General features: G+C 40.6%; 1 protein-coding gene across 1 annotated transcript in view; it reads left to right on the top strand.

Annotated features, from left to right (window-relative positions):
• Positions 1 to 207: 207 nt before the first annotated feature.
• Positions 208 to 16748, top strand: part of slc41a2a (solute carrier family 41 member 2a) — a 65346-nt gene continuing 48805 nt past the window's right edge. Inside the window, exons 1-6 of the mRNA XM_080737436.1 lie at positions 208 to 321; positions 1666 to 1773; positions 6943 to 7011; positions 8088 to 8232; positions 11117 to 11263; positions 12456 to 12603. Of these exons, the coding sequence (XP_080593562.1) occupies positions 217 to 321; positions 1666 to 1773; positions 6943 to 7011; positions 8088 to 8232; positions 11117 to 11263; positions 12456 to 12603 (722 nt within the window). The 5' untranslated portion in view covers positions 208 to 216. The remainder of the gene's footprint in view (positions 322 to 1665; positions 1774 to 6942; positions 7012 to 8087; positions 8233 to 11116; positions 11264 to 12455; positions 12604 to 16748) is intronic.

Here is a 16748-nt window from a genome sequence, read left to right as displayed (position 1 = left end):
TCGTTAGGACAAGGCAACAGATGGAACCTTCCGGTCACATCTCATCAACAACAACCTCCGCCAGAGAGATCACCAACCACTTATGAACTGTGTCCATACACTGAGGCAGACGCCCTGCTCCGCAATGGAGACAGCAAGGGGTCAAAGTCCAGTAGAGGTACATCTGGGAAGAATGCAGACGTCCTGGGTGTCCAGGACCAGGACGGTTCCGGGGACATGCCCGCTGAGACAGTCTGCTCTATGGTGTTGCAGATTCTGGTACCCTTCCTGCTGGCCGGGCTGGGCACAGTGTCTGCCGGGATGCTGCTTGATGTGGTTCAGGTGAGAGACATGGGACAGTCAGTAATAACACACACTGGGAAACTTAACACTTTTGCTTTGCAGGAGTGCTTTTTGAATCGTTATTTATTTTCTGCAAACAAGGGACATCGAATGATGTCAACATTCCTTCTTTTTGGACAGAATTAAATGGATTAAAAAAGAAAGGGTCAAGAAATAAGGAGAATGTAGAGGGACACGAGAAAATAATCGATAAAGGAGAGGTATGTCATTTTGACCTTTTTGACGCAAAAGTTAATCATCTATTCGGGGCAGTCTACTGATAATTACAATTAATTGTCAAAAAGATCTGCCCATCCATTCTCTATTTAGACATTGACCTTGGTTGTGACCTTTTCCATTGAACTTTACGACCCAAATGTTACTCATCTCTTCTGGGAAGTTTACGGCCGCAATCACACCTACGCGTGACACATCTTCTCCGTATCGTTTGAGAATGAAGGGGGAGGGGGGTTCCAATTCATTTTCTATGTAGGTCACGTGGTTTCATGTCGTTGCCGTGTCTCTTGCTCTTTTGGCCAAGAGATTTGCAAGAGACAAAAAAACATGTGACCTTCATTGAGAATGAATTGGACCCACCCTCCCCCCTCACGACACGGACACGATAGCTGTCGCAAATGTTTGTACGGCGCCTAAAAATAATTCCTCACAGGTTTCATGTTCACAAACACACTGAAGAACAACGATTACAATAACGAGGTAACGGCGAGAGAAAACGAGGATGATATGAAGCGCAGGACGCAAAATCTGTTCCAAGAATCTCCAGTGGTCCTTGAGGGGCTTCCAGGGGGTCCCCAGCTAAATAACATAGTTCCTTGCAGTGTTTGAAATGAAACACTGCTCTTGTTGATCCAGTCAATTCTGTAATTCATTGGTTCTCAAAGTGGGGTCCGGGGACCCTCAGGGTCCTTGAGGGAGTTCCAGGGTGTCCCCAACGAAATGATAGATAGTCAGGAACAAATTGACCCTCATGGGTATGTAACTCAGAGAGTGTACAAATGGAACCTAACGGGTCATTTGCCATTTGTCAACTGTCAACTATGAGTTACATACCCATAATGGACCCTTATGGGTATGTAACTCAGAGAGAGAGTGTACAGATGGAACCTGACGGGTCCGTTTGGTTCCATTTGTACACTCTTTGAGTTAAATTAACATTAATTTTACAATATAAATGAGGGTCTCAGGGATATAAATACCAATAAATGGGGGTACATGGCCTAATGCATATCAAACTGGGTGTTCTTGAAACTAAAATGGTTGGGAATCACTGCTAGAATCATAAAAATCTGTGTGTGTGTGTATGTGTGTGTGTGTGTGTGGAAGTATTGGGAGGCGTTCCAGGAGGTCACAGAGCTCTTCATTCTGGTGCCTGCAGTACTGGGGCTGAAGGGAAACCTGGAGATGACCCTGGCCTCTAGACTCTCCACTGCTGTGAGTAGAGCTGCACATATGCATGCATGCACGCACGCACGCACGCACGCACGCACGCACGCACGCACGCACGCACGCACGCACGCACGCACGCACGCACACACAACACACACACACACACACACACACACACACATACTGTGTTTCTGATGACATACTGTACTGTACATAAAGGACTTCACATACATCTTGATAAGATAAACACAAGATGAGAGACAAAACAGGACTACATGTCGATCCTTTACGGCAGTGATTCTCAACCTTTTTTCTGCATGGGCACACTTTTCACGTCCCAAGAATCCATGGGCACATGATACGGGGGTGTAAATATCGTCACTGCCAGGAAGAAATATTGTATCTCCAAGTTTCAGATTTGTAAGTTTCTTCGTAATGTAAAGCCCTGCTTCATCATACAAGGCTGTCACACAACAGTAGTGAAAACAGCAGTGCGGGGTGTTGTGTGCTTGTAGATCGGCTGTTTTCACTAGTTTAAATAATTTTTAAAATGATAACTACAATACTGGTTGTTGACCTTGACAGAAGGTCGGGACCCCTGAGGTCCCAACCCCTGAAAGAGGTGTGTAAATTACAGACAGGAGGCCCCCTCAGGGACCTTTTAAACAAGTGGGATCACAGAAGTGTATGCTATGGAACTGCAACCGCTTGCGGTAGGGAAAGAAGAGACAGCAAATCGTTTCCCTATGGTAATTTCAGGTCGTAGCTAGTCCGGCCAGTTCCCTTAAAGGCCTTCTAAGGGAGTAAAACTGGAGCTCGGACCTAACCTGGTTACCACCGATAGACCCCTCAATAACTCCTCTCTCCAACTAGTTTAGTTCTCTAACTCATGAGAGGGAACCAGAAGGAAATAATGTGAGAGGACTGTTATTGAGGAAAAGGTAGAGGTTGAGAGAGCTCCTCAAAGTCTATCGACCCACTCACAGAAGTACAAGGGGGTCCAGCCTGGGGAAGCGCTCTTATTGGCCACCTACCCTGGCTAAATAGCACCCCAAAGGTTCATGTGAATAACCTGTCCTACTCCCTCAACTAGATGCATGCAAAAGGGTGAAGTTTCTGTCGATCCAAAACAACTGAATACACTACCCAAGTACACTTGCTGGCGGAAGGAACCTAGGACGCATCTCCTTGGAAAAGCGGCAATAATGTATAAATTAGCCCAAAGTTGACTATAATCTTTTAATGGTAATAACTGGTACCCCTTAATGTCTGTAGGAAATCACTGTAAACTTTAGCTGCGTTATCCTAGGTAAATGTGGACACCCTCAGAATGTGACACTAAAGTGTGGGAGTCATAGGATTGTGTACTCAGTTCCTTCCACCATATGCAGTGTTAATATATAGGTTTCTCATCATTTTCAGCAACATGAACAATGAAATAAACCAGAGCACAATTCCCAATGCATTTACAGCATCAATACTGTGGATCATGACATACTACTTAAACATCAATTGCAAGATCTACCTATATGAGATGTGAGAATGTATCAGTAAATGTGTGGCCGTAGTGTGGTAGAATCCTTGGCTTACCTCAGGGGCTGAACGCGATATTGTTGGGGAGACCCTTGGATCCTTATATAGTTGTTAACTCAGAAATAAGAAAGAAAAGGACTGGAGGAGAAGGTTTGGTAAAAAGGCTTTTACACTCCTTTTATTTTATCAAGTTATATTCTTTTTTTGTCTTTTAAGAAAAGGAAAAAAGGCTTACAGAAAAGTTAAAAAATGTAAAAGTTAAACAAATCAAAACTTGATTACAAGGTTTAAAATATGAAAAGTTATAAAAGTTACATTGGAGTAACTAGGCTAAACATTTATCACAATATTAGAAAATTGAGCAAAGCAGATTATAATAGTGGCTATGAGCCTTTTCTATACTATGCATTTTAAAAAGAAGCTAAGTGTCACGGCTGAAGGGAAATAAAAGGCCTCATAAGATGAAGGTCAGAGGAAAAGGGACTAACGCTACAAGTGAGCGGCCCTAGAAGAACAACCAGAGGCTCGCAACACCACCCATTTATACCCCTCGTCCGAGAGCTTATCTGGGTCACTCCCCCACAAGATCATTTTCGCGGGAAACATATCAATATTGAACAACCAAGACTCATTTTAACAGTCACATAAAAGTTGCCCATGTATGTTTGTTCTTCCATGGTGATAGCCCGCTAATATCTTTGTCATGCAGGGTGGAAGCCCACCAAGAGTCATATACTCAATTTAAAGCTAGATATGTATGTTTGTCCCATATGGTGGGGGCCGCTAAAGCTAGATATGTATGTTTGTCCCATATGGTGGGGGCCGCCCAGAGCGTCTCACCACAAAGTTTGTCTGCAAATTAGCAACCATAGCGATATCGTGGCCTATTTACCTACGGAAGTGAGGAGTATGCGAGCACGATACCACGGCCTACTTGACTACGGAAATGAAGAGTATGCCAACACGTAAAAGCGTACGTTGTCGTGTACATTATCGTCGGAGCCCCATCGCCTAGATTTTATTGCTGATATTGTCGTTGGGGCCCCTCGCCTAGCCGCTCGCCTATCGCTGAGATTGTGGTCAGGGCCTCTCGCCTAGTACCTCTTTTATTGCTGACAGTGAGTTTCCACCCAGCCGCATCAGCCATAAAAACGGCTGCATACGTTTAGTTTTCTGTGTCAACAACCCACAAAGTTCAATCAATACAGTTTTGGGAGGAAAATAGGTTGACAAGGCTAAGCACTGCATGTACCATATGCCTTCTGCAACTCATCATCTTTGGTAAATTCAGAGATGACAGTTTGAAAGATAGCTTTTCAGCACTTTATATATTTTCCTTTGAAAATAGCCGATCTACAAGCTCATGCCTTTTTTTGGCTGAGTCTTTTAAAATAGCCGATCTACAAGCTTACGCCATTTTTCAATTCTGTCATTCCTGATGTCTATTCTATTTACATGGACAGTGATAACTTAAAGGTCTTGACTGTTTCTCATTTGTAAATCATATAAGAAAAACCTTAACCTGTCAGTTCATCACCCTCTTTCTCACTTCACCTTTTATTGCAAAAGGTGCAGGCACAACTTTAAGGATTAAATCCTATTTTTTCTTTTGCTCGATTTTTTTATATCTTTTATCCCATTGTTGCATTCTGTTTTTTATTAGGCCTTGTAGTCACAATGGACAACCTGGCACCGTACATTCAGGTCGGGCCTGATGGCTGTTACCATGGTTACCGCTCCAAATGCACAGTGCATAGTCGAACACTCCGTGGGCCTATTTACTCATCTTATTGACATAAGACCCATCCTCTGATGGGTCTTATTGACATAAGACCCATCAGAGGGCCTATTAACCTGTTTACACAAGGTTAGTCTGGTAAGACCTGCAGGTACCTTCCTATGTTACGCGAATGTATACCCATGCAACATTAGCAACACTCTCATAACACTTAACAGGAGGCCTCTTTCCTCAGGGAATTGTACCCTGAAGACGCAAGCCTAAAATGATCATGGGGTGACCTGAATCGTCATTTTGGGACATAGTCAACATTAGTCACCTGAAAAGTTTTAGTTTTAGTCAAATTTCAGTCGACTAAATATCATAAGATTTAAGGCGACTAAATCTACAGTTGATTTAGTCGACTAAAATGTATTTTGGCAGGCCTTGATTGCATCGTAATGACTGATTTTACACTTGGTTGTGTGCTGAAAATAGCAGATCTACAAGCTCACAACGCGTTGTGAGCTTGTAGATCGGCTGTTTTCAGCACGCAGCACCTGAAAGCAACCAAACATAAAATTACTCTCTTCTCCACTAGTCCCTCCCTAACGTTTTAGTTTTAGTTTTAGTTTTTTGTTGACGAAATTGTCAATATATTTTAGTCTTAGTTTTAGTCACCACATCTTAGTTTTTATTTAGTTTTCGTCAGTGAAAAAAACACAGTCGACAAACATTTTTCGTCATAGTTTTAGTCGACGAAATCAACACTGTACTGTACATAAAGGACTTCACATACATCTTGATAAGATGAAGACAAGATGAGAGACAAAACAGGACTACATGTCTATCCTTTACAGTAGTGTTAAGCAGGGTAAGGGCCGATGCATATTCTACTTTTAGCGCCGAGTTTAATTCGGTTCGGTTCAGGGAGTCACAACATCTCGTCCGCACCAAACAGCCCGCCCTCCCGAACCTCTGAATGACGTCATATTGTAGTTTGGACAGAGCCAAACCGAATTAAACCCGGCTCTAAAAGTGGAGTATGCATCGGCCCTAAGAGTTCTTGGTATTATGTTTCCTCATCATGAGTTCTCTGTCCTGGTGTGAAAATCCACACCAATTTGTCAAGATAACAGCAGCAGTTCCACTTGCAGTATAATGCAAGTTGATTCGCAAATGAATGTAAACAACACAGTTGTATCTAAATATCTTATTATGTACAATATTACATCTAGTCTATATTTTAGGCCCGGACTTCTAGTGTCCATATATGGGCATATATTATGGATATCCATTATGGATGTCCAGAAACACCAATCAAACCGATACATCAATCATATATGGTCATGAAAGGAGCAAGGACTGACAGACACAGAGATCTCCATATATGGGCACAAAAGGGACATAGACAGGTCGGTACTCTGATAAGGCCCCGGACACTATGACTCACACACGCACACGCACGCACACACACACACACACACACACACACAAATCAAATCTGGTAATAAATTCCTTACGAAGAAATGTCTTTGCCAGTGTGTTTGTAAAGGTGTCTAGTAACACATCTAACAACGTTTGAAAGTTTGAAGTTCACCAGCTAAATCCACACAATTGTTTTGATTATATTAATTCAAATATAAAGTAGTATTTTTTTATTTATTTTTTGCATTGTAGGCTAGTTTATTGATGCACACAATCAACTGAACAAACACTGATTAACATAAAAAGAATACATGTTTTACTCTGATTCCAAACAACCATGACTTGTTCATCAGCTGGTGTCTTCATGCTTTTTCTTATAATAGCGTCAAATGGACTGCTAAGAATGAGCCTCTGTTATCATAAGAGTGGCATGCTATTACTCATTAAACTCATTTCAAGATGTATAAATGGAAGATTTATGATGAATGATACTTCAAAGATGAAAAAATGGTCATATGATTATGTGATGTTGTCAGGTGAATTCAGGAAGAATGGAGTCGAAAGAAAGGTGGAGTTTGATTACCGGGAACCTGGCTCTGAAGCAGGTAGTTTGATTTCATATTGTGACACTAAAGTATATGACTCATTTTAAGTGTGTCCCTATTCTAGGGATAACATTCAGCAAACACATCTACAAGCTCACACTCACAACGCATTGCATTGCATTATACGTATAGGCTATATACATTGTACATACCGGTACAAGCTCACAACTTGTCACTTTGCAATACATTGTGAGCTTGTAGATCGGGTATTTTCAGGAATTATATTTGTTGGTGTAAAGGGAAAATAGGAGGCCTTATAGACCAGTGGTTCCCTTTTCAGGTTGAGACCCAAAAGAGAGATTAGACCCAAACTAGTGAAAACAGCAGATCTACAAGCTCACAACACGTCGCTAAGTGCTGCGTAGTGAGCTTGTAAATTGGCTATTTTCACTACTTCTTAAACATTTGTTTGCTAATTTATGGAATTTCTTAGATTTATTGTATTTATTAATACAATTACGTATTTTTTGAAAATATTTATACAAAATGTAGGAAACAAAAAATTAAAGAGGTGGTGCCATAGTTTTGTACTTTTTCTGGTTTTCATGTGTCTAGGAGGTTGACAGTACTTCATTAGACCCCCTGGTGTGGTTGTTATGAGAAATTATGCATTCTCTTTTTATTTGGGTTTTTAGCTGGAGGATGCCACCTGCTGGGTCAGATGTGCCATTCCAAAAACACCCATACTTATTACATCATAGATTCAACCCCTCCCCATTACCATTCACCCAACACACGTGGGTGTGGCTAACTTCAGCTGGGTCACCACCCACCATGACAACCACGCATACCAATGAACTGGGGGTGTGGCCACATAAAAACATCATTTTAACTCTTTCTGTACACTTTTTTGGAAAAATTCTTCCGCCTAGTATAATCATAATAGTAGATAATCGTGTTTTATAGAGGGGAAAATCATGGCACCTGCACTTTAAGGGACCCATAAAAATGTGTGGTCCCGACCCACTGTTTGGGAACCCCTGGTGGACTCCTGTTTTGTGTTTTTATTTTATTTTATTATTTTACTACACACAGCTCTCCCTGAACATGTTTCAATAGTTCTCTTACTCTCCCAGGTGCAGGCCACAGTGCTGGGACTATTGGCTGCTGTGATGGCCATAGTCTTAGGCTTGGCAATGAGTGGAGAGATGCCTCTTAATCATGCAGCGCTCCTGTGTTCTGCCAGCGTTTCTACTGCCTTCATGGCTTCATTGATACAAGGCAAGCCAAGAACACTGATCCTTATAAGGCCCCAGACACACAAAGCGCCTGTGTTATGCTTTACCTGGGGGGAGGCAGGGGCGGCATCCAATTCATTCAGGCAACTTGCTTTAAGGCTGACCTTCCCCCATGAAGCAGTTGTAAAGCAAGTTGATTTAAATGTGTCTCCAACACTCACAAACTCCTTTTTCATAAAACTGCAAGTTCAAACACATTCGCAGTCATCACTAGAGTTCTCAAATTCTGCCCTTACCCGACCCACCCGACCCAACATTTTCAGGCCAGGTCGGGCCAAAATGTATGTAATTAGTCCATGAATATTATTAATATTATTATATGTTCCTTCTGCTATAATTTGAGTCACTGACGCTGCCTACTGGCTACTTATTGGACTGTTAAGCATTTACAGAAAGTTAGAGCAGAACCTCTTTGAAATTATAAAATAAACCTTTATAATAAACATATATTTCTATAGCACGTTTCAAAAAATGTCTTTAACGCCACTCTCCTAAATGCCCACGAAATTGTTCACATTCCCAGTCTCTCGCAGGCCATTCTCACTAGTTTGTGAAGTTGTTAACTCGTTGCAGACACATGTTAAGGCAGATCATAATGATTCACTCAGTCACATTAAATACTTAACAGAATGTTAATCTAAACATGCTGGGTTTATGAACTGTATCTTGAGCTGCTCCATGCCAGCACTTGTGATCTAGGAATGTCAAATCAATTATGCATGTTAGCATGTTATGCTTTTTACAGGGAGACAAGAACCTCTAGCTTTTCTATATGACAAATGCAACACCAACTCTAAGCACTCTAAATGTAAATGGTTACTATATTGGCATGCTTACACTACTACTACTACTACTACTACTACTACTACTACTACTAGTCTACTACCAATACTAATAATAATAGAAGACACTGTAACACTGTAACAGGCTAATACTACAAGAAGTGTAGGAATCATATCTGGACCCAGTAACATACATACATACAATAAAATATGATACAATGCACCACAAAAACAACAATAAGGTGCACAGTGACACATACAGCCCATTTAGGCCTATACATCACCCTCCAGCACAATTAAGCAATATTACAGGAGAGGGTGTGCATTATCACGGTGCTGCAGGAACGAACCAAAGGCAGGGCTGAAGTGCAAATAACCGTGATAAGGCAGACCATCGGGTGTAATATTGCGATTATACAACAGTTACCCTTAAAAAATAACACGTCAACTTCATGTCATTGTAATTAAGATATTCGATAGGAATTTGTAATTTTTTAACGCCTCATTTAGCTACTATGTCCCTGAACTTCACATGAAAACTACTAGCCTAGCATAGTGTGGGGAGAGGTAGAGCTTCAGCTCTTTCTCAACCAGCACAGCTGAAGTCTTGTTTGATGAGACAGTGCAGTAGTGCTCATTAACTGCACTGCACTGTTCTACCCTGAGAGCCTGCGACTACCTGTTGTATAATAAAGAAAAACACACCAACCAACGTTCCTAGTGCAACAGAGAAACACCTTAGTGCCACCTCAATACCCTGCCGTTGTCCATTATAGGACAACTTTGTTTTTTTACAACAAGGGTTCATATTTTAGATTGTACTTAGAGAAAAGAAAAAGTTAGTGTTAAAATGTTTTCATTTGCTTCGTTCTATTGTTTTATCGCGTTTACCGTGCTAAAATGTCTAAAAATGGCTAAATATGTATTTTTAGACACAATAAGCCAGCAGTTTCTTTATTGTTATTTACAGTAGTAACACTTCTAGCCCCCATAAGTCACATCCAACCATGAAAGGTTGCTGTGTAAAATGACATATTTAGCCACTTGTACGCATGCCCCCAACCACTGAAATAAGAACCATCTAAAACAATAGAAAGAAGTAAATGAAATAATTTTAACACTCATCTTTTATATTCTATAATTACAATCTAAAATATGAACCCTTGTTGTAAAAAACTAAAGTTGTCCTTTAAGGAGTGTAATTGACAGAGGGACAAACAAGTACTTGTATTATAGTTGCACTTATAGAACTCATACCTCCTACCTGAAGGCATTAACCTATAATCGCGACATGGGAGAGGGGTCAGTCAGACTCAGACACAATTTGCTTATGCTGCCCAATAGTGGAGGGGTTCCCAAACTTTTTTGTCTCAGGGCACCCCATAAATATTTGTTTTAATCCGAGGCACCCTTACATTATAATTTCACTCCCAGCACCTTATATTTATAGCATATCGTCATTGTCAGGTGGAAACCTTGTATGTCCAAAACCGTTCGTTTTGTATTTATCATCTATGAAATGTACTAAACTAGTGAAAACTGTTTTCACTAGTTTTGTGCAACAGTCTTGTATGATGAAGCAGGGCTTTGCTTTACCAAAAGACGTACATATTTGAAACTTGGAGATACAAGGTTTCTGCCCGACACTGGCCGACAGTGACGATATTGTAGTGAGTATGTTGCGAGGAAAACGTTGAGATAATTAGAACTGAATGAAAATAACTTTGTACTTCAAGTTTAAAATTATACTAAATATTTGATAATAAGTGTCCAAATAAATTCAAAATATTATCAAATTATCTCGCGGCACCCCTGGACTGCCATCACAGCAACCCAGGGTGCCCCGTCACCCACTTTGAAAACCCCTGCAATAGTGGACTGCTTTGCAATGAGGGGAGAGATGCCTCTTAATCGTGCAGCTGTTCTGCCAGCATTTCTACTGCTTTCATGGCTTTGTTGATACAAGGCAAGCCAAGAACACAAACTGTTACCTCCCTAATCCCTAACACATTCCTACCATATTTGTCAATCCGAGGACTGATTCCATTTCAATTGTAATGTTCACTCTGCTTTGACGCTCTCCAGGTGTCATTATGGTCGGGGTGATCCTTGGTTCCAAGAGGCTAGGGATGAACCCTGACAACATTGCCACGCCCATGGCTGCCAGCTTCGGAGACCTCATCACACTGGCCTTCCTGGCCTGCCTTAGCCAGTGGTTCTATGCATGCCTAGGTAAAGATGGAGAATGCCCAATAGACCAGTGTTTCCCAAACGTATAGGGTTGAGACCCACTTCGGTTTATTGGCCTGTTATTATGGTTCACTCATGACTCATATTTTATTTTATTTTTGAACCTTGTATTTGTATTTCAAGAATATAATACTTTTTTTTTTTTTTTTTACGGCTTAGCTAGTTTATTCATGTTGTATTTTTGTAAGTTTGGGTCTCAAGCTGAAACAGTTTGGGAACCACTAGATAGATAGACCTGTGTCAAATGTATTTTCCTGAGTTACTGTAGCCTTTCGAAGTAGAAAAGGGAGCTCAGTGGATTGCAAATCAGGAATCAGGACTAGGCACATGCACCAGAGACGCACAGAGAGACAGAAGCGAGATGTGCATGTGTTTCATAGTCTTTCTGTCTGTGTGTCTCTGCAAAAACAAATCATAGGTAGAGCTGTCACGATTACAAATTTAAACTGACGATTAATTGTCACACAAATAATTGCGATTGAGAATTTAATTGTGCTTTTGGCATTGAAGACTGGAACAAATGAATACAAGCTTAATTTCTGTTTGCCATTTAGGCTTCATAATCACAAACTGCACAGGGCAGATTACTGACATATTTAATAATTCTATACTTTAAAAACATTTCTTGAAAATGGCGAAAATAGCTGATCTACAAGCTGTAAGCTTGTAGATCAGCTATTTTTCAACATCTGCTATGTTTCAACATGGAAACGATTATGACGATTATGCAAAATAATTGGGATCAGACTGTACTTAAGTACAATTTTGAGGTATTTGTACTCCAATTTCCAATACTTTTACTTCTACTGCACTACATCTCGGATCCAAATATTGTACTTTTACTCCACTACATTTATTTGAAAACTTTAGTTACTATTTACTTTGCAGATATAAATGATTATGTATACCGGTACATTAATCCACTTTAGCCCTATTATTATACCTATCTGAAAATAGCCGATCTATAGATCTACGCGATGCGACACGTTGTGAGCTTGTAGATCTGCTTTTCAAGAGTGAAGACAAGTTTGTGGTCATGGGTGTAATTCTTGTTTTTGACCAACAGATGGTGCCCATGTGCTGTACTGCACTGTCCTACAATGCAACATTGTTGCCTTATGAAGTCCTAATCTTCATTGAACTGATGTATTTTTCACTGTTCTTTCCTCCACAGAACTATATTCTTATACCTTATACCTGGTGTGTGCGTTCCTATTGTGCCTGACCCCTCTTTGGGTAGTCCTCTCCTTCAGACACCCAGCTAGTCGCATCCTACTGTACACAGGCTGGGAACCAATCATTACAGCAATGCTCATCAGCAGGTAGGCCTATGCCAGACCACTTCACATAATGACATAATGTTTCTGTATATGCTTCATACTTCATACATACAAACAGAAATGGCTTCTGGGTCCAGTGCTGGTAAATCATTATGTCATGTCATTATTACTTCCAATGGGTAACAAACAAATATAAATACACTAGGCTAGGGCATTCGCCAAATATCAGAATATTCGAATATCAAAGTCACTATTCGACGTTGTTCACCGAAGTCGAATATTCGCTTATTTTTTATTTTTTTTATTGTTTTCTCTTTAAAAAATATATAGTTTATAAAGCTTGGCTAGATAGGAAGTCATAAGAATTAGTTGTCAATGCCCAGGTGGATGAATTTGTTAATGCTCTATACCAGGGGTTCTCAAAACTTTTTAGGCTGTGACCCCCAAAATAAACATATTTGAACTGGGGACCCCAACCCAGACAAGCACTTGGAATTGTAGGTATTACACCTAATGTGACTCGGTTCCGCAGATAAATATTGTGAAAATAGCAGATCTACATGCTCATTAGATCGACTATTTTCACAATGTTCGCCTCTTGCTTACTTAATATTTGACAGTTTGGCCAGTCCTGTCGAATATTCGACTATTCGAATACTTTGCGGTCGAATAATTTGAATACTAAAAATCACTATTCGTGAATGCCCTATTATAGTCGTGTTGCAGAATTGCTGCTATATCCCTTAATGAGTTTGCTATGGTGATGGAGGATTAGAGAAGTTATGAAAACCCAGAGTGATAAGTCTTGGCAGCAGGAAAGGAGTGTCGGTGAACAGACTGAAACAACAAACAGGTGTTGGAGTTCAATATGCTCTGACTTTATTGCACTCAGACAAGATATTATATACATAGTAGGAATCCAGCCCAGTGGCAGTCACCTGGGTTAAGGTTAAAAGGAGGTTACATATTATTTATGAAACATCAAAAGGGTACATTGGTTAAACTTTCCGGGTAAATGCTCGCTGTGGTTCACAAATACAATGTAAGTTGAATAGGAGATGGGGAGGCGTGCTTCCTGGGTGTGCAACCACGGTGCAAGAAACATTTCTGGGCCACGGCTCCTAAGTGGATGGGCAGGAAGTGGTGCTACAGTCTGCACGTATGCACATTGCACTCATGCAGGCACAATGACAAGGCAGATACATATTACAATCAACTGACACTTTGGGGAACCAAGTACATGACACCATGTAGACATTTGGTGAACTGTAGATGTCAAGAAAAACAACTGGAACATTTCTGAGAAACACTGCCTGAGCCAGACAGGAGAAAAACATGTTCTGTTCGCCACAAGTCTCAGACAGTGGTCACAGAGATCGCAGGAGGTCACAGGAATAAAGCAAGGGTTAGAATGAACCGTTAAGTGAGATTGCATTGTGTCTGATCACAACACTGTGAAAATGTTTTGTCGAAGTACTGCAAAAGTAATAACTTTGAATAAGGGGTACTCCGTGGAGCACATATCTCTGCTAGGTTGGGTAGGTAAGAGTTGCCTATTAGGGCTGTGCAGTCGTGGGTTGCAACCATCAGAACCCGTGGGAAATAGCCCTGCGGGAAATAGCTTTTTTGGAGGTGTGCTCTAACATATGGATGGTACACCAGGGGTGATTTATTTCTCCTCTTTTTTTGTAACAGAATTATAGTTTCTATTACTTTACTCAGCTTGCAGTAAGCAGTTCTTTGTTGAAATGTCCATTCGTCAGTCCAGTTTGTGACAGTGCAGTAAGATCTGTGAACTCGTATCTTGTGCTAACTAGATTCACAGCTTGCCAGGTGTCACACATCACAGCGTGCCACAGCACAAGCCAGGTGGCTACTTTACCACTCGAACCACAGCATCCGTATTCTGAAAGGAACATGAGCCAAAAATAGCTGAACTACAAGCTCACAACACATTGCAACATTTCCATTCAGAAACACCCCCACTTAGAAACATCCCCATTACTAAATACCCCCGAGATGTGTAACCCATTGCAACACAAGCTTGGGATTGTGTTGCAATGGCTTGACAATCACCAACTTGGGATTTGGTGATTGTCGAGGCGTGAGTGTTTTCAAGAAACAAGACACAGGCCAGAATCCTGCACTGAAGCACTGATTTATTCAAGAAGCTGCAGAGAGTTTATACAAGGCACACAAGTCGTTGCCTCAAGTGTTTTAACAGTGCTGAATGTGCTTATGTAATATGTAGGCCTTCGGTTAGTCCCCTTTCCCTTTGAACCTCCCAGTAACGTTATATCTGACACACAAGAAATTGTTTCTGATGTGTCACCAGGTGTTGTCTAGACAGCTCTTGGCACACTCAATCTGTAGACCCATTCAATTCCACTTCCTCCTAATATGTAGCCTGACACTCAGCCTGAATTGACATTTCGTTTCACTTCATTAAAGTAAAGGGGCGTGGCTAGCGATTCAGGGTCTGGAACTAGGCTACCTAATATGGGGAGCTAAAGTTCCATTTGGATGTTCTCCATGTCTTTCTACCCAGCATCCTGCTGGCCACATATGGTATCAGAGGTGTAAAGTAACTTGATTGTTATTACAAAACATACATTACTTCAGCCCTATATATATTTCGGCCATTTGAAGATAGCTGAAATGGCACAGTGGAAGCTGAGACCTTGGCTTAATTCATAGTGACATTAGATATACAGTAATGCATATAGTACATGCTGCGGGACTTCTACTCTGGGTATAGAAAGCAAGTTATGATATCATGTTTGATCAAATGATCAAACTTGTGTTACAAAGAGTCAACTAAGCTAGATAAGGATTTAAAGCATAGTATATGATTATAAAGAGAGACAATTAAGACATTTCTTTCTTTGCATTTTGGAAATATGAAATCAGCAAAAAAACGTTTTTTGAGGCCAAGGACCGCTTAGCTGAGAGAGAGATTAAGCAGGGACCCAGTGTCGACAGCTGCGAAAAACAGAAAAAAATCGGCCCTGGTCTGAAAAATATGAATGCGGACAAAATAACGGGCAGCAGTGTGTATGTTGTTTATGTCTATTTGAGGGTCATCTGTCGGTCACCTTTGAACAATCAGTATGTATGTGACATTGATTGATTGATTGAAGACTTTATTAGAAGTTTGCATACGAAAAAGTACAGTTTCATGACGGTACAATTCACTGGTACAAGGTCTACTAAAAGGAGATCCTAGAAAAGACTAAGCTTATTTCCATAGGAAACCATTGTATCTCATATTACATTAATGACAGACGGATAGAACACAGTACTATGCAGTAGATATAGTCAGGAAAAAAAGGGGAAAACAATAATAAAAAAAAAAAAATACAAAGAGGGATCAGGGGAGGGTAGGGTGTTTGTTTTTACCAGTTGCATAACATTGATCGCTATGTCTGGGTCTTTGACCGAGGCTCCAGGAGATGTGAAAGTCCAGATGATTTGTTTGCAGATACAACACACTACACTAAACCTCCTCACAGAAAATTGACAATCTACAAGCTCACAACGTGTTGCCTCGCAAAACATTGTAGATATGCCGTTCAATGTTCACCTGGTATGACATGCCCACAGTGGGGATGCTATGATTCAAGTGGTTAACTACAAACATACTGCCACTTTGGAGAATGAGACATGGTGGAGGTTCCCATAACAAACCTTAGACCCAGGGGCGACTGTTGCTGCTGCCCCCCTCTCTGGAATAACCTCCCTTTAAATATTCGACCTGCTCAGTCAATTGGAGTTTTTAAATCTCTCTCTCTGTAGCTTTTAATGTTGTTTAATTTTTCCTTGTTTTTTTATCTTGCCTTATTTGTTTTTATGTTCTTCTTTATGCCTTGTGATTGTTAAACAGGTTTTGTTGTGCATTGATGCCTCCATGTACAGCATGCTTTATGAATAACATTTCCCACTGAGCAATAGTCGTCTATTAGACGTCTAGCTAAAATTGGTCTAATAGAGGTATAGATTTGAAAGTTTTTTAGACGTCTATAAGCTTAGACTAGACTTTGATAAGACGTTATTTCAACGGCTACATATAGACGGTCTAAACTGTAGGCTATATATATACGTCTAGTAGACGTCTAAAATATAGACAGTCTATATATAGACGCCTATTAGACGTCTAATCAATGTCTAGTCTTAGCTTAGATGTCTAA

Source organism: Nannobrachium achirus (genome assembly GCF_963921795.1).
Source record: "Nannobrachium achirus genome assembly, chromosome: 11".
Taxonomy (NCBI): Eukaryota; Metazoa; Chordata; class Actinopteri; order Myctophiformes; family Myctophidae; genus Nannobrachium; species Nannobrachium achirus.
Note: the sequence above shows the minus strand (reverse complement) of the source record. Positions and strands in the feature narration are given on the sequence as shown.